Source organism: Garra rufa, chromosome 1 (genome assembly GCF_049309525.1).
Source record: "Garra rufa chromosome 1, GarRuf1.0, whole genome shotgun sequence".
NCBI lineage: Eukaryota > Metazoa > Chordata > Actinopteri > Cypriniformes > Cyprinidae > Garra > Garra rufa.
The window spans coordinates 67,854,545-67,879,557 of record NC_133361.1 but is presented as its reverse complement, the minus strand read 5'-3'; the positions used below and the strand labels follow the sequence as shown (position 1 = coordinate 67,879,557).

Below are 25,013 nucleotides of genomic sequence, written 5' to 3'. Positions count from 1 at the left end.
TGTGTGTGTGTGTGTGTGTGTGTGTGTGTGTGTGAGTAGTCTGTGTTAAAAAATGCAGAACCTTGTAATTTGGCAACAGAAAAAATGCTGTACAAATAGAATTCCATGAAGTGTTTGATGTATGTGCTAAAAGTGATGAGTTGTAAAATGTAGCTTGGCTGGGTAGCCAACAAAAAAATAAATATAATGGGTTGATGAGAAGCTATTTGTGCATAGACAGAGGAGGGGTATGAAAATGTTACTGTTGAGTACAACTATTTAATAATTTTTTTAAACACTTTTTTCAATGTATAATTAACAAAAAAATTAATGAAGGCCAGCTGCTTAGGATTGTTTATTGTAGCAAATTAATCTACTGTACATCCAGGCTAATGGAAGCACAACAAAGAATGAACTGTGCAGATTATAAAAAAGACCTGCACAAACTAGAATAATATTTTCATGCTTCTCCTAATAAAGTCCATAAACGTAAACATATTACAACATTAAATTGACTAAACAATAAGCTAGAATACATTTAAAATCAATGGGAACATGTCATTTTGTTCAGTTTATGTCAATTCATTTATAATCTTCCAGTTACATTGTTGCTTTTCCCAGCAAGGTAAAAGTTTGACTAATATTTTGATTCATAGAAATCCACACATGGAATAGAGTGACATGATTGTTCTGTAAGTCTGGTGAAAAACAACATTTTAGTACTTTGACTACAATTGAATGTATTTCAAAATGATTGTGTAGATGATTGTACAAATTGCTCCATTTTCTAAACCTCTTCTTGCATAAAAAAAAACGGAAGTTTCTTTCCCGAATGAGTTTGCAAATGACGGATCAGGCTGCTTTGACGTGTGAAACTCTTCTCACACTGAAGACACTTTTTATTATTATTATTATTTCCTTTATTTAGCCAGGAGATCACATTGAGACAGTACTATCTCTTCTTCCAGTGAGACCTGGTCAAAACAGCAGCACATAAAGTTTCGCAAAGAAGATCAGAAAACACAATACCACCAAAATTACTAAATCAGATCATAAAAAACAATTACATGTATCCTTTAAGACATTATACAGAAGATGTTTAAAAGTACTCAAAGTTGGAAGGTTGTCATCATTCCAAGCCTTAGGAGCATAAAAGGAGAAAGTACATTTGCCAAGATTTGACGTTACCCTTGGGACTATTAACCGAATACAGGAACCAGATCTAGTGCGTTGATTATTTGGGTGAAATCTTAACAAATTAGAAATATAAGATGGTAGTTTACCTAAAAGAGCCTTTAAAATAAATAAATACAAATGTAATTTTCTCCTTTTGATATAAAGATAACCAGTCTAAGGAATTGTACAACATACAGTGATGCGTCCGTGAGTCTGCACCTGTGACAAAGCGTATTGCTGCATGATAAACAGAATCTAGTTTTCTCAATAAAGTAACAGATGCATGCATATATATATATATATATATGGTCACCGTAATCAAGTATAGACAAAAATGTACTCTCTACTAATTTCTTACGAGCCTTACAAGGAAAACATTTTTTAACCGATATAAAAAACCTAATTTCGGCCTGAGCTTTTTTAGTAACTTGTCAATGTGTATATCAAAGGTTAATCTCTCGTCAATCCAAATACCTAGGTATTTATAAGAGCTAACTCTTTCTATTGATATACCGTTCGAAAATATGATTTCACTTGTACGGTTTCTCTCCAGTGTGAACTGTCATGTGAATCTTAAAGTTTACTTTATACATGAAACTCTTTCCACACTGTTCGCAGGTGTAAGGTTTCTCTCCAGTGTGAATGCTCATGTGGACAGTAAGGGTTCTTTTCCACATAAATCTCTTTTCACACTGAGAGCAGGTAAAAGGCTTCTCTCCAGTGTGAGTTCTCATATGGACAGTAAGGTTATATTTATTTGTAAAACTCTTTCCACACTGAGGGCATATTAACAGCTTCTTTTCAATGTAAATTTCATGTGAGTCTTAAGATCTCCATTTCGTGAGAAACTCTTCCCACACTGTTGGCAGCTGTAAGGTCTCTCTCCAGTCTGAATTCTCATGTTAGAATTAAAGGAACCGTATGTAAGAAATTTATGTCAGTTAATCATAAAATGGCCCTGACATGTCACTAGACATTAAGAAATCATGTTCATTTCAAATACTTATATCACTGACAACAGTGGTGTGGCCAGGATATTGTCATTTAAAAGTGAGAGTTGCAGCCCTCAACTGATGTTATCGTTGTCATTTTGTGTTTTGGTCTGAGGCTCCACCCTCCAGCTATCTACCAATCACGAAATCAGTAGAGTTTTGTGATCCGTCGTTATGAATCCGAAATACGTCGTGACAAAGTCCGAAATAAAACAAGGATTTGTATAGGAGATGCCTTTGAAAGATGGAGACGGCTGAAAACGGAGAAGAATTTGAAGATAGACGCCATCGTTGGTAATTTTCTCCTGGACAAGTAAGATTCATCTATGTTTGGCTAACTTTGCTTCCGTACACAGTGGATTTCCCACGGTCGCCCGTGCTAAATGCGTTCATAAAAAGCTTTATATCGCACCACTAGCAGGGTATGAAAACAATCTATGTTCCGACTGAAATGTGGTATTACAGTACATCTTTACGAAATATTTGGCTAATCGCCATCTGTAAATTTTTGCGATACAGAATTACTTCGCAAAACATCTCTTGTGAAGCATAAACATAATTAACAGAAGAAAAACAAATTTCTGTGTAGGACTCGTCACTTGCCATTGGAAGCTCCTTGTTGCAGCCTACTCCTGCAGCTTAGCTGGCAACCCCGAGTCAGGGGGGAGCGGGAGTTTTTTGAAAGTGATTGCAGTACCAGTTTTGGCCACAATCCTACATACGGTTCCTTTAAGGTTTGTACTTTGTGTTTTTTTTTTTTCTGGTGAGAAAGTCTTTTTATTCTGTGAGCAACTAATTGATTTTTCTTCTGTTTTAAAATTATGTTTCTCATTTTGATATTTCTCTCCTGTTTCATTGAGTTCTTGACTTTCAGAGTCATCAGGTCTGAGGTGAAATAAGAAAAAATTAATAAACAGCAGTTTAATGGCACAAAGCAACAGACAACAAAAATTTAGACTAGTGCTGTCAATCAATTAAAAAATAACTGACAATACTAATTTGACAATAGTTTCACATTGAATCTCCAAATTAATGTAAAACAACTTAATCATTGTACATTTAAAATATGGGGCTTATTGGCATCTTTCACCAAGTAGCCAATTGTTAATGAAGACCAGTCTCACTGATACAAATACTGCTAATGATCTGTCTCTATTAAATGCATTTCCTTCCCATTTTAGACATTAATTATAGCCATAATTAAAACAGTTATTTGTAACACACACACACACACACATATGTGTGTGTGTTACAAATAACTTTTTATACAAATATATGCTTTTATCACAACTACCATATAATTATAAAAAAAATCAGCTCCTTAAAAAACAAAAAAACAAAACATTATCTGCCATGTTTATCTTCACGCTAGAGAATTTAAAAGCAGAATTCAATTAAGAAAGATTTTCTAATTAAATCTACATTTTTGGTTTCTATTTAATTATTTGGCTCCAGGGTTGGGGAGTAACAAAGTACATGTAACATAATTTCATATTTAAAATACAAAATATGAGTAACTATTCAATAAGCAACCTGCACTGCTAGTCAGGACTCCCAGGAGGAAATCAGAAAGCCGAGCATTATGGAAATACAAATACAAAATTATGTAACATCATAGTCCAATAAAATTTTTTGTTTACTTGCAACTTGTCTCTCCGATCGGCTTTAAGGCACAATCTTATCTTGAAAAAGCATCTCAGTCTTTGAAAACCAGTGCTGTCAACTATATTTTCTATATTTATAACATATGGTGTGTTTAAGCAACTCTTAAAGAAGAAATGTCCTGTTTTCCTGAATATTAGCACAATTGCAAATGTGATGCTGACTTTATTCAGTTCAAAACACCTAAGACTACTTGAGAAAAAGGGGCATAACAGGTCCTCTTTAACTCCCATCACAGCACAAAAATTGTGCTCAACAAAGTTGCATTTGTATTCTAGTGCTATAAGATCTATTTAGAAACCAATTTTTTTTTTCCTAAAAGAGCTTGAAAATGATGTTGGCATTTGTGGACAAGAATAAGCACCATTTAGTTCTTGACCATCTGACCAACAACACTCAGTATTCACTCCTCTGCTTTTCTCATTGCATATGATTCCCTTGAAAGACATCTTGGATGCCCTGGGGGTAAGCAGATAAACATCAAATTTTAATTTTTGGGTGAACTATCCCTTTAAGCTCAGTCAAACACAATATAGCTAGTTGGCACTGTAAAGTGTACCATGGACAAAACACATTGCTTTAAAATGTGAATTAGAATTGATATCATTGTAGGAGCCCTGTATAGGATTCTTATTGGAATCCTTTAGGATTGTTTTGACAAGGGTAATATAAACTTTTGACCTCAACTGTAATCGTGGTTGAAACAATGTAGTTGCCAAGAAACAAAGAGGTGAGGTCATAGAGTAATTTACAACAGGTTTGATTGTGGCCAATCAGAATCAAGGACCGGAACTGTCCTTTCTAGACATTTTGTTTGAAACTCTGTCCATGCTAAGGGGATCTTTTAGGCTTCTCTTCAATGTGAATCTTCATGTGCCTGTTAAGGCTTCCTTTTTGACTGAAACTGTTTCCACACTGTTTGCACGTGTAAGGCTTCTCTCCAGAGTGAATTCTCATGTGAATGTTAAGGTATCTTTTATGAGTGAAACACTTTCCACACTGTTGGCAGGTAAAAAGGCTCCCTGTAATGTGAATTGTCTGGTGAACTTTAAAGTTTCCACTTTCATTCAACCTCTTTTCAGACTGAGGGGATCTGTAAGGCTTTTCTCTATTGCACATTTTCATGTGACTTTCAAGGCGTCCTCGTTGACTGAAACTCTTTCCACACTGTTTGCATGTGAAAGGCTTCTCTCCAGTGTGAAATCTCATGTGTCTGTTAATGCATCCTTTACGAGTGAAACTTTTTCCGCACTGTTTGCATGAGTAAGGTTTCTCTCCAGTGTGAACTCTCATGTGCATTTTAATGTATCCTTGTTGTTTGAAACTCTTTCCACACTGTTTGCATGAGTAAGGCTTCTCTCCAGTGTGAAATCTCAGGTGTCTGTTAAGGCATCCTTTACGAGTAAAACTTTTTCCACACTGTTGGCATGAGTAAGGCTTCACTCCAGTGTGAATCCTCATGTGCCTTTTAAGGTGTCCTTGTTGTTTGAAACTCTTACCACACTGACAGAAAATTAAACTACTCATAGTTCCTGTCTTTTGTGCTCTTTCTTGTTTAGAAGTCTTTTCAGACTCTAAGAAACAAAAAGACTTTTCTCCAGATACAAATTGAAGATTTTCAAACTGATCTTTCTCTTCAGTTTCATTCAGTTCTTCTCTCTCCTCTTTCAGCGCTGTGGAAATACAAAAATTTAAAAGTTAACCTCAGTTTAATGGCACAAAGCAATTAACATCACAACTTGTAGATATGTAATGCATGAATGCTAGATGCTACCAGGGGCGTCCAAACCTGATCCTAGTTGGCCGGTATCCTACAGAGATTAAGGTGGCTGTTATACAATTAAATAAATCTAGGAAATGTATATAGACTGCTCTCAACTATTATATACCCATTTGATGTCTCCTGGGGAGACATTTAGAGAGAGTCTAGGAAAAAAGAAAGAGGAGAAGCTCCCCAAATTATATTTTATTTACAAGGTTCGGGAGGAGCACAATCAGATAATCAACCAATTCATTTCAAATTTGATATTTAATAAGCCAAGCTTTATCATTTGTTTCTCTGTATTATATACATTTTTTTTATTTGTTGAACATCAGTTAAATTGTTACTCTTAATTTGGTTTGGGTGTTTTTTTGTATTTTCTAGCTCGAGGAACAGACACATTCTCTATAGTGTGATATCTAGGTAAAGGGATCTCTATATGCTGAGAATTATCTGATTTCTGATGTGAGGTGGCTAGCAGACGGTCAGTTTAGCCAGTCTGTCTGCTTCCTGACCTGCGCCCTAGTTAGTCAAGTGCAAACTCTAAGACACGGAGCACAGGGCAACTAATACTGTTCCGTTTTCTTCCCTCGGAAAGGGCAACCCCGTGTACAAAGAGGATATTACTCTGTATTCCACATTTGTTTGTTTATTTTTAGTTCAAAAAGGATAACCAGTAATAAACCTGAAATAACAAGAAATGCAAACGTTTCAATTTCCATGTACATACTACAACCAGCCCCTTGTTTAACTCAACAGCCCAATAACAATAAATAACATTAATCAAAATACAAATATAAATAATATTAATATACTATAATAATAAAACTAATTTCATAATTTAAACGTACACAATTCACACTTCAAACATTATGCATCAACTCAAGTCCTACCACAACTCTATGCAAAATGCATGCAATCGGCAAACCAGGAAGTCCGCGATTCCTACTTCATCAAACATTATAAAACTAAATAAAGTAAATACAAATGAACACGTATAGTATAGTAATGTTATGAATCTAAATGTTAATCCCACGGCTTCGCCACCACGTCTATCTCTATCAGTAAACAAATCTGCTTTGATCTACCGGAGAATTGTGAAATAGCGTTATCTTTAACGTGCAACGGACATAAACACAATACAACAACATAGCATTGCGACAGCAGACAACATAAAGCATACATCATTAAAGTAGACAAGAAAACATTTGAGATTAAGAGAGTTTACCAAGTGGCTGCACACCGGGTTGAAAGTTATTACAAACTGAATGAATCTCACGCTTCCTTTTCACGTAGTAAATACCGGTCACATGTGCTCACAGCACACTCCTCTCTTAAAGAGGCACTACAATATTGGGCTGCTAAAGTGTAACTTGCAAATTTGGTAGCTCTAGTTTAAAGTAAATTTAATCATTAAACATTTAATTAAACATATAAATAACAAAACTCCACAGAAATCACAACAAATACCGAGTTCAGACTGCACGATTTTCAAAGCAATCGTGTCACAGATCTTTTCACATTGCATGATTATCTGGGGTAGTATTCTGTCGCTGCTGTGTTCACGCTGCACGATGGATCAGCGACAGGAGGTTTCACACTGCCTGACTTTACAATAGGAAGAATCACTGACAACCTTGTCCCGGTCCGCAAACTACGTCTCACAACCAAACACTCACGAGAAATGACATGGAAACAACGCGAGGTCAGTCGTGCAAGTTTTCACTTGAGACTGGGATTATTATAAAAAAAAATGGCAGCCCGCAAGAATCTTGTCATACAAATTGCATGTGCACTCATCTGCAGCGAAAAGAAAAGAAGCCAAAACAATGCTTGTTGATATTGTGGTCTATACCTTCGTAACTGGTCCCCCAACTTCCCGCTGGCCTGGATGTTGCTCTCTCATTGGCTGTAGCTAATCGCTGATGTCATTTTCAGTCAGATCAACTTTCACACGGCAGGTCCAGATATTTAGCATGCCAAATATCTCATGGGTGTCGGCGACTCGTCTGCGATTCTCTCAGATTGCGTCTTTGATAGTTCACACGGTGTGATTGTCACTCGCGTGAACGAGCACCGATTTGCCTGTGATTTTGGGCATTTGTCGGCAATTTCTCAAAACCTGTCGGCGAGTCAAAATCGGGGCTAAAATCATGCAGTCTGAACTTGGCATAATGCTGTTAAACTATCCTGGTCCAAAGGCAAACAGACAGGCTAAGCTGAGTCCTTTAACAATGACCAATAAGAATGCACTGATTTTACAGCCTTTCTCTCTGGTTTTATGACAGCTGTACCTTCTATCTCCAGTCTTTGAAAGACTAAATTAAAAATGAAATGATAGAAAACAGCCTACATTTTAACTGGGAAGAGGAAAATACATTTATTCATTTGAGGAAGTAATTAGGACTGTATTAGTCAGCTTACAATTGATTTACATTTATTGCTATGATAAAAATTACACTTACATTATAGTTTATAAAACATGTCACATTTAATGTCCAACAACACATATTTTAACCAAATGTATGTTTTTCTTCAGAACTTACTAAACTACTATTATATTGTGTCAGCACTTGTTTACATGTGTATACCTCGTCCACTCCTGACAACAAAGTGGATGGTTGTATGACTTTCTAACATTTACATATTCTTATGAAGAATATACACTGAGGAAAACACAACATCTCAAATATATATAATGGTACAAATATATTTGCCATGGTGGATCAATTTGATCTATAATTGACACTAGGGACTGCTTAAGAAGCATGCATATTAAATTATCTTGACTAACTCAACCTGGATTAGTGAGATAGTTTATTAGTCACTAATAACCTAACTTAAATGGTCATTTTTGGTCCAACTTTAACCCTGATTGATTTGTTAGATTTTTTTCAGATCACGTTTTGGACTTAAATCCCAGGTTTTCTGAGTGTCTCTTTTGAAACAGCCCCCAGAGCTCAACATTAAGCCTTGATATGTGCTTGTCCTTTGGACACCTAAATCAATCATCCATTTGTCCAAGTAAAAAGTTTGGCTACATCCACACAATGTCAGAGCTTTCTCTATTCAATCTTTTTTTCCCCCTCATCTCAAGAAATATCTGCGACCACATGAAACTGACACAAAACTATGTAGTATATATGCCAGATAAATATGTAGCGCATTAATTCTGCCACAGAGATACACTAAAAATTGAAAAGAAACTTTTGGCAGTGCCCATAAACCTTGCACGCAGTATACCAAAAAAAAAAAAAACATGAAACAATACATTTATTAATCTGTGTTAATGTTAGTAAATAAAAAGACAATCATTCAATGTTTGTTCATGTTTTTGTTATGTGAAGTAGCGGTGTCTGACTAGGGGCGAGACATTGGCTGATGACATTATCATTTTAGAAAATATACAGATTCACTGTACACACGAAACCACATGAGTGTCATTTTCTTATGTTTCCACTCAGGGACCGGGTTTAAAGGTGCCATAGAATGGAAAACTGAATTTACCTGGGCATAGTTAAATAATAACAGTTCAGTACATGGACATGACATACCATGAGTCTCAAACACCATTGTTTCCTCCTCCTTATATAAATCTAGTATTTGCAAAAGACCACCGAAAAAAAGGTCAATTCCAACATAACACCGACTGTTACGAAACTTTCCTGGGATCTTTAATAGTTACGCCCCCAACATTTGCATCGCCCAATCATCAGTATCGTCAGCACATCAGTAAAACAAGGCAAGCCACTGAAGGGACACGGTTAGCTTAATGCTAGCGCTAGCCTGTTACATTGCAATACATAGGATTTCACTTACCACATAAACATACATGACTGCGCTGATGATGGTGAATGATGGAGAAATAACTGCCTGATGATGGCGAATGATTTACAGATCTTGAGTATCACTGACATACAGCTGAACGTGTGTGGTAAGAACATAGACTGTAAAAAAGATGGACAACGCGTTTCCGCTTCTTTCCACTATAGAAAAGTGAAGTCAAAACAGCTCAATATGGCCGCTACCATCTTGGGGGAAGTTACGTCATTTGGAGCCAGAGCATGCGCAGTAGAGGTTCGTTTGGAGCCAGAGCATGCGCAGTAGTGTCGTGAGGCGGAGCCGCGGTGTCAAAGTCCCGCCCAAACTCCCGCAGACCCAATAGCACGATCACAATCATGACACCACACCCCGTTTTTATAGCATCAAATAACTACTTAAAAGCAAACTTATTAGAAAAACGAACACCTGAGCATGAATCAGCATTATAAAAACTACCTCACACGATGGAAATGACCTTTGGAAAAAAATTATTTGCCGTGTAATTCGATTATTTAGTTTGGCTCACGTCCCATTAGATTACATGGAGAGGGCGGGGTTTATGACCTATACTGCAGCCAGCCACCGGGGGGCGATCGAAAACTTTTGGCTTCACTTTTCAGGACACCTACGGCACGCTTGGGTAAGAAGCACTCTCTCTGCATGATAACTTTACACAGAGCACATGCATCACAGTAATCAGACTAAGATTCAAAACAGCAGATTCAACAAACCACATATTAAAAGCGGCTAGAGCTCCTAATTAAATATAGTGTACCCGCTATAGAGATGAGCAGCTCTGTGAAACAGCCAATCAGAGCAGAGCTCATTAATATTCATGAAGCTTCCAAATAAGCCAATAACAGAGCATTTCATTCTAGGTACCTGTTAAATATAAAAAAAATCTAAACTGTTTTTCGTTTGTTTGTGTATGCGGGACGCCGGCCAAATGGGTGTCTATTAGGTCTGTAAATTTTTGAAACGCATGTGACTTGAGGCTGCGCTCTGATTGGCTTGTTTCAGATTGTCCTCGGGGCGCAGAGCACTGCGCCCCAGACCCTCCCACTTTAGATCTTAGCCAATCAATCTTGTTTTTATATATTTTGTCCTCATGGGATTGGACCATTCTCGACTGTCAAATATGTGCAATATCTTTTCCGATATGAAAGTAAATTTGATTTTATCTTTCACAAGCCATTCAAATGAAGAAAAAAATAAATAAAATAAACTTACGAATCATGGAGCTTGGATAGAGTTTGCTTGCTAGATGCCATGTAAGTCATGCCTTTTATTGTTTTCATTGTTTGTTATTCAAAGTCCTTTCACCGAAGCGTTGTGGGCAACTACACAGAAAGTAACGTAAACTGTAATAATGCAGATTAACTCAATCGTCGGGGTACAAGCAAGGGTTTATGTAGATGTCTTTTTTCAAGTAAATTGTGAGTGTTTATGTTAGTATTATTATAAGCACAATATTAATATATATATATATATATATATATATATATATATATATAATATAGTGTTCCATCTTTAATTGGACATACAAATATATTGTCAATAGCATTATAATTACTTATTATATTGGACTATATATAACTTGATGGAAATTAATTTATATTCAATGTTTTATTACAAATCAATTTATTTTCTCTGTCTTTGAGATTTATCCTGTGGCTCCCTCGTGTGAATAACATTAGTACTATGGCCTTTATCTCTGAATCACATTAAAATAAATGGCTAATATTTTTTGGGATGATTACAAATGTTAAATGATTACTTTACTGATAATAAAGCCTGTATTAACAGTGTGATTCATTTTGTGTGCGCCCCCCTAAAAAATTTTAGCACCAGCCGCCACTGGTTGTAAATGGACCTGTAAAACCGTTTCTGGAGATTTTTTTTTGCCCTTTCCTATGCCATATACCTTCTATGTAGATATCAGAGAACAACTTAAAATATTTTCTAAATGCATTATGCACCTTTAAATACATATTGGTTTTACTCTCCCAAAACGCCAGATCCGTCAATAAAAATATACAATTTTTGCATATACAGCTAATCTCTGTGTGGACAAGGCCTTAGATGCATGTAAGATTTGTTTTTATTTTTTTGTTAAAGTAATTTATTCACAAGCAATATTCTCATCACAGTTTTATCAGCTCAATCAGGCAAGGCTCCAAAAAGTACCTAGGACCTAACAACATGATAAAACAAAAGATGATGGCAGCATGCTCATAATTGACCTTATAATGAGCACAGAGGCCAGTTAAGGAAAGGCCCAAGGCTGATGATACACTGGGCAACTTTTTGAGCAATGTTGCCGGTCAACTTTGGCAAATGTTGCCGTCAATGGGCAACCAGGTGAGATACAGGGCTCACGATTGATCTAAATTATCCAGATAGAAATCTGTTACCCATTTTCAATGGGAAAGTGCCCAAACAATATTGCAAAAAAAGAGTTGCCCGATAAAATTGCTCAAAAAGTTGCCCCATGTATCATCAGCATAATACACCTGATATGATTGCCTCACGAAGCTCCATGGGGCAGAGGACTTAACTCTCAGAGATGAGAGGGGGACCCAGACACTTTTCCTGGCTTGCTCATAGGAGAACCTCAAGAGTCTGGGAAGCACTGCCAAGCAGAAGCAGCCTAACAGGGAGGCAAAAAAGGCCTAAGAACCTGATATGACTGCGCACAGAGAAGAGAACAGAGTCCTTAGCTCACATGTTCCATCTGAGACTGGTAGCTTTATCAGGCATTATTTGAAGAAAATTTTCTAAAGAAGGTTCTGAACCTTCTAAAGGTTTCCTTCAGAGAAACAGTGATATAAAAACTTTGATTTTGAAATACACAGTGCTCATGTTTGTTTAACAAAGTCAAAGCCTTTTGGAAAATCTATTGGTTGTGGTCAGTTTTGATAATGTAGTGACGATGTATGATATTTGAGTCACCACAAATAAATCAATGCATGGGAAACACCTCAGCACAACAACCTGAGCCCAATGTATGCCTGCTCATCACCTTAACCTTAAGTTGGGGTAGAATTAAATTAATGCCAATGCTCAGCCTTTTGTTTTTTTGAACCCCCTCCATCACCTCACGTACCCCAGTTTGAGAACCACTGGTTTATACCGTTCTCATGTTAAAATACAGTACCTTGGTGTAAGTTTGACCTATGCCTCTTGAACAGTGGTCATCTATTGATTTACTTGAATATATTGATATTATTTATATAATTTTCTTCATTTGCTCTCTTTAACCAGTAATTTTCTTTATATATTTTCTTCTTCTTTCCCTTTTTCCTCATTTTCCTCCTTATTCGCTTTTTTTTAACTTTATATACACACAAGATATAATTATTTTTGTGTTTGTTTTATTGTCAGACTTGCTTTATATTTACAACACTGTTTTGTCCCATTTTGTACTGTTTTTCTGTATGTCCTACATTGTCTTCTTCTACAAAAAAATGGTAAATTAAAGGAAATTTGCATGAAAAAGTATCATCTGTTCCATTTGTATAGTCTTAGGTGTGAGGTGAATTAAATGTTTTCTGACATTTCAGTGTGGATGAGAAACTTTTGAAAAATGCTTGAAAACGCAAGTGTGGATTCATATAGTTGTAGCCTAAGTGTTTTTCCTTGTTTTATTTGCTTACCAAATACTTTAAATGAACATGTAGACAGCATGCAGTAGCCAAATGTAATTACTCACATTTCAATGTTTGCTTTGTGCCAAATAAATTATTTTCTTAGTACTTTTTTTAATTAGCCAAAGTGCTTTAAATCAATGGTTTTAATATTAGAAGAAGATACTAGGTTTAATGTTACAATGTTTGGTTTAGGCTAATTCCATATTGTTAACTTAAATGCATGATGTTATATTAACAAATGGCCAATGTGAAAGCAGGATCTTCTCAGCTGCACTTGAAGGCAGCATTAGTATGTGATTTCAACACTTCTGTTAAATGTTAAAACATTTCTGTATATTCAATTCTGTAATGAGTTCAGCTATGAGAATAAAACCAACCTGTTTGTTCATCAGTATCTTCATGTTTGACTCTGATTGGTTCTTCACTCATGTCTTCACTCTCCACTGGTTTATACTGTTCTCATGTTAAAATACAGTACCTTGGTGTATGTTTGACCTATGCCTTCTGAACAGTGGTCATCTATTGATTTACTTGATTATATTGATATTATTTTAATTATTTTCTTAATTTCCTCTCTTTAACCAGTAATTTACTTTATATATTTTCTTCTTCTTTTCCTTTTTCCTCATTTTCCTCCTTATTCGCTTTTTTAACTTTATATACACAAGATATAACTTAGGTGTATCTTACACCTCACATAATTACATCAGAACTTAACTTCAATGTTAATGCTTTTGTTTTGGCTTATTTGTTGTGTTTGTTTTATTGTCATTATTGTTTTATTGTAATTAAACATTATAATTTATATTATATATAATTTACATATATAATTTATAATTATAGTTTTCTGACATTTCAGTGTGGATGAGAAACTTTTGAAAAATGCTTGAAAACGCAAGTGTGGATTCATATAGTTGTAGCCTAAGTGTTTTTCCTTGTTTTATTTGCTTACCAAATACTTTAAATGAACATGTAGACAGCATGCAGTAGCCAAATGTAATTACTCACATTTCAAGGTTTGCTTTGTGCCAAATAAATTATTTTCTTAGTACTTTTGCATAATTAGCCAAAGTGCTATAAATCAATGGTTTTAATATTAGAAGCAGATAGCCTACTAGGTTTAATGTTACAATGTTTGGTTAAGGCTAATTCCATATTATTGTTGATTTAAATGCATGATGTCATAATAACAAATGCTCTGAGAATAAAAACCAACCTGTTTGTTCCTCAGTATCTTCATGTTTGACTCTAAATGTTTCTTCACTCTCCTCTTTAATAAACACCATCTGTGTTTGTTCCTCAGTATCTTCATGTTTGACTCTAAATGTTTCTTCACTCATGTCTTCCATCTCCTCTTTAATAAACACCATCTGTGTTTGTTCCTCAGTATCTTCATGTTTGACTCTAAATGTTTCTTCACTCATGTCTTCCATCTCCTCTTTAATAAACACCATCTGTGTTTGTTCCTCAGTATCTTCATGTTTGATGAATGTTTCTTCAATCTTCATGTCTTCACTCTCCTCTTTAATAAACGCCATCTTTATAATAGTGTTTCACATGGATCTCTGTTGATTCTCCAGGAGTTTTTTCTGTTTGAACACTTTGTCCTGTTTAATATAAGAATTATTAATAGAAAGAACAATCAATGCAAACTAAATCTCTATCTGTATCTAAAACAGCTGCACTAGTAAGACAGTCAGAGTTAAAAGACTTCTATATAAAATTTATAATACAAATTACACCGGTTTATATTCAAGTAGACGATTTTGATCTTTATTTGATCTTTATTTATTATTTATCATATTTAATATATTACAGTCTCATGAAATCATTCTCGGTTGTGATTCACTCGTTTGTGTTTGTTGTCGTTTGTAGTCCGCGTGCCGCTGAATAGAATCACTGAATCATTTCACAAATGATTCGATTCAAATGATTCGGATTCTGAGTCTCTCACTTCTTATCATCACACGATTGATTCATGATATAGAGAGCGAAACGGAACGCACTTCTGTTATTAAAGGCTTACGTTTAAGTTACACTAAATAACGCATGACAACGTTATATTTGATGATGATGCATTTATTTTACACAGCTTATAAAAACGCTTTCAACAGCGTGCATTGATTTAAAAACGTTAAAACCACAAACCTTTCTTCTCTTGAAAAACAACAGATGAGGAGCGCAGCGCATCTTTATGACGTCACATCATCCGAGCAAAATAAAAGTCCAATTGGTGCACTTCTCTCTAGAATCACAAATATATCATAGAAATGTTGATTGTAGAACAGAATTTCGTACCCTTATGATGATGCATTTCTAAAGTTAATAACATCATAAATCTAGAATTAGTTTTCTCTATTTTTAATGTGCATTTAAAACACTATACTTTCTTATACAGTATACCTTGACATTAAATTCACAATAATCTAGTTAATGCTGCTGTGTAACTGTTACAAAGGGGTTGTGATGGCAAATTTGATCTATCACTCTTTTGACTATTGTAATCAATCTCTTGTTATTTTGTTTGTTTGTGTATTTATTTATTTATTCCTCTTTTGGAAAGTTACTGAAACACTGTCAGGGATTTTATTTTTATTTTGCTATCGAGGCAACCCAGTCAGCAAATTTCCTCTGGGCCGGATCTGGCCCATACCAACAGCTAAAGTGTGGCCCAGATAAGTTTAGGTTCCCCGGCCCAAAACTGGTCCACATCTTTTTACCCAGAACCGAGCCAAAACAGTGCCATAACCCAACCTAAAATGAGCCAAATCATGAAAACAGATGTGGCTGATATATGGAACTTATGTGTTATTCTTATATGGCTGGGTTCTGTAAAGGGCAATGGGCCCCTATGTGGACCACACGTGGCTGATAGATCAATAGCCATAATTTAACCATATTTATGTCACACCTATTATTTATTTAACCCTTTAACGCGTACGATCACACCGGTGTGATTGGCCTTTGCTGGTCCCTGAAGCGTACGATCACACCAGTGTGATTCGAACGTTCAGTGCGTCACGTCATCAGCTGCTGAATTTAAATCTGCTTTCGAGCGTTGGCTTGAGCTGATCCAGAGACAGACGCGCTCAGCGCCACGACTGCTCAGTGTTTTTAACCACATAATGTTTATTTTAAGTTTCAGACATTTAAATTCACATAAGTAGTAGTAAAACAATACATTTACAATTTGTAAAATACACACGGTCTATGGAAACGGCAATAACAATCTGTTCAGTTACTTTCAGTTATAAATTGTTTTATTTATATCAGACACACACATTGTGTAGGTAACTATAAAGTTTATTCTATTTTTCTCCCAGTTCACTAGCCTCTTATTTCCATGTATTTTGGGAGACGTGGATGAATTGAGCCATTGTAAATTCCACAGATCCGATTCTATGAATTGCAGCACAAATACAGCTCTCTTCTTGCCTTATTGAACATTTATTATGATCATTATACATGCATTTAAATTGTTACTGTGTTTGATTCAGTCATTCGTATATTTGTTTGCAATCAACCTAAGATTTTAGACATATTGTGCATGCCGTGATGACCAGTTTATTACAGGCATTCTGACCGTAATACACAGCCACATTTTACTGTAAACAAACATGACAAGATTTATAACTTACCTTCCCGCTTACTGTTGATTTTGTTTATGATACTGACACCATTAGCCTACAACAGTCACCCTGAGCATTGCGCGGCACCCACAATATATGGTAATGTAAACAAACGGCTGCGCTCACAACTGGTTATCTAAGATTATAATATTAATATAAAATTTTAAAAGACATATGCTTAGTAATGAATTGTAATAGGATTATATTTAATGTTAACTGAAATGTAATAAAAATATATTTCAAATAAAATTATGCCTCTGCGCCATTTTGTGTGACGTCATTTTACCTCAGTTTCGTCAGACTCGCGTAAACACACTGACAGTGCTGTAACCTGAGGAAAATATTTGATCTAAAACATCAGAACCTCAAAATTAATGCAAAAAATGTTAAGAAAAAAACTGACAGATGAGGAAATCAGAGAAATATTTTTTTAATTCTGATGAAGAGGCACATTTTGACAGTGAGACAAGTGAGAGCGATTCTGATGAAGAGCTTCCACCCAATCTCCAGACCCTCGAAAGGGGTGATGATGGCACAACTGGTACCCACGGTGAGACATCCAATTTAGCAGAACAGGCAAGCTCTACCTGGACAGCTACCAGCAACTTTACCCCTCCTGGACCAGGTGTCACCTTTGACAGCTCCAAATCTGGATTGCAAACCCCTCCTGCATCTGCTACTGAGGTCCAGTGCTTCAAGCTGTTTTTTACAGAGGAGCTTGTTGGAGAAATTGTGGAGGAAACGAATCGGTATGCCTCAGAACTCCAGGAGAAGGTGGCACCAGGGGTGTTGGGAAAGATGGCAAGGTGGGTGTCAACTACCATCAAAGAAATGTACTTGTTCCTGGTAGCGGTTCTTCTGATGGGAGTTATCAGAAAGCCATCTCTCCGGCATTACTGGAGCACCGACCCGTTACTGCAGACCCCTTTCTTCGCAAAGCTGTTTTCACAGGACCGCTTCCTCCTGCTCCTCCGTTGTCTGCATTTCTCCAACAATGCAACAGCTAGTCAGCGGATCCTCTGCACAAATTAAAACGCATATTTACTGCAGTTACCTCCTCCTTTCGTCATGTTTTTGTCCCATATAAAGATCTCTGCGTAGATGAATCACTGATGAAATGGAAAGGTAGGCTGGCCTTCCGTCAGTACATCCCTACGAAAAGAAACCGATTTGGAGTGAAGTTTTTCGTCTTGTGTGATGTGCTGACTGGATATGTGCAAGACATGGTCATTTATACTGGATCCACTACCGACATCTGCCACTATGAGGGGTTAGGCATTTCTGGTTCAGTTGTAATGACCCTGCTTGCACCTTACCTAGGAAAGGGCCATGTCCTCTATGTGGACAACTGGTACAGTAGTCCATCACTGTTCCAGCACCTCCTCTCTCACGGCACAGGGGCCTGTGGAACTGTGCGAGCCAACAGGGTAGGAATGCCGGTTTTCACTGGAAAAATGACAAAAGGGCAAGTTGAGTGCAGACAGAACAGAACACAGCTGGTGGTAAAATGGCATGATAAAAGAGATGTTCTTATGCTTACCACGGTACACTCCTCCAAGATGTCAGCCACAGGAAAAGTTGACCATGTCACTGGAGAGAGGAAGGTCAAGCCTCATTGTGTCCTAGAATATAACAAAAAGATGGGAGCAGTCGACAGGGCTGACATGGTAAAAGGCTTTCATGAATGTGCCAGGAAAACAAGAAAGTGGTATAAGAAGATCTTCTTTTATCTGCTTGACACTGCTGTGCTGAACAGCCACATTGTTCACCGCCAACTGTCAGGTTAGAAATTTACACAGCCATCTAAATTAACTTATATTTCATGCATTTTACACTTATATTTACAATGCACAAGTGTGTTCACAACTATACTGTCCTTTACTAACATTCTACATTCCCCACAAATGTAATTTACTATCAACAGGACAGGTCACCACTTCCCTGGAGTTCAGGACAAACCTGATGAAAGGGCTGCTGGAGGAGTATGGCACAACCCAGTGTCCACCCAAAGTGGGCCGGCCTTCTTTGGACACTCCTCTGAGGTTATCAGCGAGGCATTTTCCTGCTGAAGTCCCACAGACCACCGCCCAAGGCAGCAGGACCAGGCGGCACTGCAAGGTCTGCCTCTCCAGCTCTCGGAAGAGAAAGGAGAGGCGCCTCACAAAGTACATGTGTGTGCCATGCAACACTCCGTTGTGTGCCACTCCATGTTTTGAAGATTACCACACTCTAAAAAATTACTGAAAAATAAAAACAACAGCAAAACAGAAAAACAAATTAATATCAGTTCTAATAATACATGTAAATAATTATAATTATTAATTTATAATTATAAATCTTAACAATTTAATGGATTTTATTAGTCATTCTTGTCAAAATATTTGCACTGATATTGTTTTTAGTACATTTGTAAATAATTTGTAATTTATCAATCATTTTAACTACACTTATATTTTGTATACATCAAACTGAATACTTGTCAATTCCTTTTTTAATCCAAATTGTTTTCTGCTTCTTATGTTTATAGTTGACATGAATAAACATGGTCACAATTTCATGCACTGTGCGTGTCTCTTTTCAGTATTTGTAATACATATTAATACAATATATTATGCTTATTATTAACAAAGCAAAGCAACCCCATAGCGTATATTTGTCATCATACACTCTTTCCTTTTATGTGTACGCGTTTGAGCAGCTAATGGTGAATAGCTAAAATAACTTGTATTATGCTTCATGCTTCTTTTATTAACAACCCAACTCTAACAAACTGCACACAAAAAAGTACACGTTAGATGACATCCAAAGCAATGTGTCGGTCATATTCACCCAAAATAGCACAAAAGCAAACCATTACAATTTACGTTCAGAACAACAAATCTGATGTTGGTGAATTGCAATTACAATTTGTTTGCGCATTTTATAATCCATGCATGTCTGCAAATAATTTGGGAAGTTTCTAAACTTAAAAATAAGCTTAAACATTTACTCACCAACTAGTTGTCCTTGTGTGCGGCAGCTGCCATGTGCTCATATAAAGCGAATAAAGTAACAGTTAATAGTGAAATAAAACGGCTGTATAAGTGTTGATTGATGTGTTTATTGCAATTGATAAATGTTTGCAATTAATTTAGTAAGGTTTTAGGCTGAAAACACGCTAAATTACTCACCTGCAGGCTCTCATCCAGGCTCTCTAGCGATGAAGTATTGCGTCATTGCAGAGCGTCACGTGACATGCTCGCTGCGTATTCCGCGCAATATTTAATTTTTAGAATTATTATAGCGATTTGAAATAACGGTTAAAAAAAACTTATGCTTGGGGGGCAGGCAGCAAATTTAGAATTCACGTGTGAAAAGGTTAAACATTTTGTTGTGTTACAAATTATGTAGAGTGCACCTTAAAAATATACTTCATAACAGAAGATCTGACATTTTTCACAGACACCCTTGTTACCTTTTTTCTCTATACTACAGCACAGTCACAGCTCGCCGCTACCCATCGTAAACAGGTTGGGCCTGTCTGTTCCGGTGGGCTCTCAGTGGTGCTAAAGCATCAAATGAAGAGGATGGGATTCGAACCCACACAAACCAAGGCGTGCCGAGCCCAACGGACTAGCCTTGCATCGCCTTAACCACTCGACCACCTTTCGTTTTGCGCGGTCCTTTTGTTTAACACTCCCGATTCAGACCACCAGCTCATTAGTAGAGCGCTCAGTGAACTGAACTGAGTGTGTCAGATAGGGAAGACACACAAAAATTGCAGAGTGGGGTCCCCAGGACCGAGGATCACTGCTAAATGTACCGAACGACGAGGATGGGATTCGAACCCACGCGTGCAGAGCACAATGGATTAGCAGTCCATCGCCTTAACCACTCGGCCACCTCGTCATATTACGTGGCGTCTTTTATTTAGCACTCCCGATTCAGATCATCAGCTCATTAGTAGAGAACTCAAAGAACTGAACTGAGTGTGTTAGATAAGGAGGACACACAAAAAGTTCAGCATGGGGTCCCCAGGACCTAGATTAAGGTCCAGTGCTAAAGGAACCGAACGACAAGGATGGGATTAGCAGTCCATCGCCTTAACCACTCGGCCTCCCCGCCCCCTTGCTGACTGAGAGAGGCCATGCTGCGGACCTTTTCAGCTGCTGCTGTGCTTTCAGCAGGCTGTTTTGAGCACAGAGGGAATAGTGAATGAGCCGTCTTTTACACACCTCTAATCTGTTCCGTAGAAACACGGTGCAGCAACCCGTGCCAGGAGACTGTTTGTGCGGCAGTTTAAAGCTTGCTACCACCTTGTCGGTTCACATCCACGTAGGTGCCTGAAAAGGTCACGACCGTCGCCGGCATTCTTTCGCAGAGGCAATATTGTAGCCTGTGAGGTTTATCCGAGGCGCGATCATTGCTGGTTGAAAACTTTACCCAATACCCCGCCAGGATGACTTGAAATACAGTCAGCTTTGGCAATTTTTGCTAGCCTCTCTGGAGGCTTAGAGTATTATTGAGAAAAAGTAGTCTTGTTTCGTTTAGGTTTTGCTTCTCGTTGAAAAGGTGTCTGCTGATGATTGAGCGCCAGAGCCAGAAGGCTTGTTGTTTTGTAAATATGTCCTCAAGACGGGTATCATTAAACTGCAGCGCAATTACAGCTCACCGTTACCCATCGTAAACAGGTTGGGCCTGTCTGGTCCGGTGGGCTCTCAGTGGCGCTAAAGCTTCCAGTGCATGTCGAGCACAATGTATTAGCCTTCCACCGCCTTAACCGCTGGACCACCTCGTCATCTTGCGTGGTTTCTTTGTTTAACACTCCTGAATCATGTGCATGTGGATGCCTTCTTCGTCTTTTGTTTCAGCCGCCGAGGGCCTGTTTTCCACTGAGGCCCTGCGTCAAACTCCCTATGAGACACAATCGAACGTTAGTAGTAACCTCCGATTACGGCCGAATGTGGATTCTGCTCGGACGACGGGGCACCGGTACATCCTTTGTAGCTTTGGCTTGTTAGCCAAACGCTACAGCAGTTTGCCATTTCCCATCAAATCATCCTTGATTTCCTTAAGAAAGGTGCCCCAAATTGGTGGAAAATCACATCTCAACCATACGCTGTCCAAAGCATTGACCCGCCTTCACGCGGCAAAACAGAACGTGTTGTTGGCCCGCACTGCTGGGTCAAACTGCGCTTCCCAAAAATAGATTGGGTCAAAACCGACAGAAGAAAACTCTAAGCCTGCTCTAAGCCCTACCCACGGGGAGGGCTCGACAGTCTCGCACAACGCGAGAGCCTCCGTTTCGCCTGTGTAATTTGGGGGCCGATGAAAACTGGGTCCGACCCGGTGAAGAAGCCCACGACCAGCCCGGCTAGCTCAGTCGGTAGAGCATGAGACTCTTAATCTCAGGGTCGTGGGTTCGAGCCCCACGTTGGGCGGCTCTGTTGACTCTCTTTCTTCCCAAAAGGGTGGCGGGCTCCAGCGTGCCCATTCGCCGCGCAGGCTGAGTGGATTTTGCGAGCTCCGGAAACATCTTTCAAATCAGATGTCTGTGGCGCAATCGGTTAGCGCGTTCGGCTGTTAACCGAAAGGTTGGTGGTTCGAGCCCACCCAGGGACGTGTGAAATGCCGGAGTTTTGCACACGCGTCAGGTGTCCACTAACGCCTATGCCATTCTTAGGGTTGCGAGGCACAGCTTTCTCAGGGCGTTTATCTTGTGCACCTTCAATAAGCTGGCTTGTTTTAAAAGAATTCAGCGGCGGGTGTTTGGTGAACATTTTCACCAGCTCGAGTAGTTTGCTGTGGCATGTGGATGCCTTCTTTACTGATGATCTGTCTCTGGGGCTCATCTAGTTGACATAGTTTCCGCTGACATTCGGCTGAAGGTGCTGATCCACTATCTGCTCTTGGTACGGACTGGAACCGGGGGACTGTAGTGACCATCAGATCGGAATACAGAATGGATCTGGTGGCTACGGTGACCTCAGAATAAGAAGAAACAGACTAATATTAATGTAGATGCAAAAGTTCCATGTTGCCACAAAGTTAATACCCAATCCCCCACCGGGATGACTTGAAATACAGTCAGCATCGGCAATTTTTGCCAGTCTCTCTGGAGGCTTGTTGAGAAAGATAGTCTTGCTTCGTTTTGTTTCCTTTTATTGGCGTGGCTGGTTGTTGGTCCTCGTCAAAGAGGTGTCCACCGATCATAGCGTGCCGGAGCCAGAAGACTTGTTGTTTTGTCAATATGTTCTCAAGACTTTGCGGCAGTTATCACTATTACACTTTAGAAATAATAAGAAATGATAGGCTATATCAGATGAAAACTTAAAATCTCAAAATTCATAATTTGAAAACCATTTTAAAATCAGACATAGCATTAACATGGACAATGTACATCAAAATCATATTACAAAATGTTTAAGAATTATAAAGATTTAAGTTTAAATTTTTCATTTTCACGTCTATGTTCAAAAATGGGAGTAACAGATAAGGGGTTAATGGATCGTCATGGTCCATAAATCTGGCATGATCAAAGTACAACTCTTTCAATATTCAAAGTGCAAATAGAGATGCTTTTTCAAGCATTTAATGTAGCCTAATTTGCGCGTATTGGGGAGTCGCTCTCTAAACGTGGGGTATTAAATTTGCTTTTGAATGTGCGTACACGTGCGGGTTTGACTTAGGTTGGGACCAACTTTTGGCATTCACGGCAGTAGACGTCCGACGCCTTAAAACCAAAGTATCTCCATGTAATGGAACCGGTTGTCCTTTTTTTGCGAGGAGTTCTGTAGCCTCGGGGGAGGTTGCGGAGACTCATGTTGAATGAGAAGACAGGCGAGGGGAGGGGGAACAAAAGCAAAGAGACGGGGGCGAGAACAACACAAGAGAAGGCAAACAATCTTAGAGGCGAAAATTAAATATAAACATTATATCAAACATTATGTCAAAATTCATATCGAGTTTTTAAAAAAATATCGAGATATTGCCCACCCCTAACACCTGAGTTCAGTTTCTCTAGCCTTACTCAGGTCTGATTACTGCCACACCTGTTGGCAATCAAGAAATCATAATTGGACCTGCCTGAGTGAAGTAGACCAAAAGGTCCTCAAAAGCTACAACAACATCTAAAGAGCCTGCAAAACTTCATGAAAGAGACTGGACAAAAATGGCCTGCATGGCAGAGGTCCAAGACCTCAAGCTGAATCGAACTTGGGTTCTGCAGCAGGACAATGATCCAAAACACAACAGCAAATCCACCTCTGAATGGCTGAAGAAAAACAAAATAGCCGCGTTTCCACTGTCGGGCCAAAAGCGGGCGTGCTAGTGCGTGCCAGGGCCAGTCGCGTTTCCACTGTCACTTCCGGGGCCTGATCGTGCCTCGTCGGTGCTTCCTCAGGGCCAATGGCCCGGGTTTTTCGGCCCGACGGGGCTTGAGGCATGGTCAAAGTGAAAGGCGGAGTTCATGCGAAGTTTCGATAAGCGTGCAGTCAGGTAAAAGTGTGTCTGCGGTAAGATGCGCATTTCGCTGTATTACGTCGTGCAAAGAACTCAAAAACTTAAAATGGAGAATCGTCAGTACAAGTATGTAGAAGATACCAGGGCTTTTCTGAGTATTTGGGCCGAGGACAATGTACAATGCCAGTTTGACGGCGTCTGCAAAAACGAAGACGTGATAAAATACATCGCTGCTAAACTCGCAAAGCTTAATATCAAGAATTTGCGTGCGCAGTACAAAGCCATAAAAACGCACAATGGACAGAGCGGTGCCCATGCAGAAAAGACACTTACATTAGGAAGATATTGATATGGAAATATATGCCGTTTTGATGGGCATTACTTAAATGGTTATCTGATGGGGCACCTTTTGTGTCCTGTGTAAATCAGGTCCTATTAATAGTTGCACCATTAACTGTTGTTACAGACTATGTGATGAAAACATTATTTAAATGCATGTCTGATGAGTATACTCTTATTTAAATTTGGATAAATGCAAGTAAGATCCTATAAAAATGAGATTTGATGTATAATAGGGGGACATCGTCCAAAGAAACCCCCCAAAAACTCACCAACACACCTTGATAACATGTTAACATACACTGTATCTGTACCTAAATAAAGGCATAAAAGATTATACTAGAAGTACAACTGTGTCGTTATTTTTTGCAGTAGTGTGTAGATATTAATGCAACATTTTGTTTTATGTGATACAAAGTTAGACGAAAGATCTGTGTAGGTCATAAAAACAAAGCTTCTTTTCACGTGATTTATTAATGTAATATATTACAAATATTGCTGCTGCATTCACAACTGTTGCAGAGCATTTCTTGCATCAGAACAGACATCGCCAACATTACAA

At 38.2% G+C, this 25,013-nt stretch overlaps 1 protein-coding gene and 3 non-coding genes across 4 annotated transcripts; 2 read left to right on the top strand and 2 right to left on the bottom strand.

Annotated features, from left to right (window-relative positions):
- Nucleotides 1-2,876: 2,876 nt before the first annotated feature.
- LOC141325722 (uncharacterized) lies at nt 2,877-5,466 on the bottom strand. The gene has a single exon (XM_073834471.1). The coding sequence runs from the start codon at nt 5,334-5,336 to the stop codon at nt 4,641-4,643; it is 696 nt and encodes a 231-aa protein (XP_073690572.1). The 5' UTR covers nt 5,337-5,466; the 3' UTR covers nt 2,877-4,640.
- A 15,012-nt stretch (nt 5,467-20,478) lies between these two features.
- On the bottom strand, nt 20,479-20,560 carry trnas-gcu (transfer RNA serine (anticodon GCU)). Its single transcript has one exon. It is a non-coding gene; the product is annotated as a tRNA-Ser (tRNA).
- A 460-nt stretch (nt 20,561-21,020) lies between these two features.
- LOC141348716 (U4 spliceosomal RNA) lies at nt 21,021-21,161 on the top strand. Its single transcript, XR_012357548.1, has one exon. It is a non-coding gene; the product is annotated as a U4 spliceosomal RNA (small nuclear RNA).
- Nucleotides 21,162-22,019: 858 nt separating this feature from the next.
- On the top strand, nt 22,020-22,092 carry trnak-cuu (transfer RNA lysine (anticodon CUU)). Its single transcript has one exon. It is a non-coding gene; the product is annotated as a tRNA-Lys (tRNA).
- Nucleotides 22,093-25,013: the final 2,921 nt, after the last annotated feature.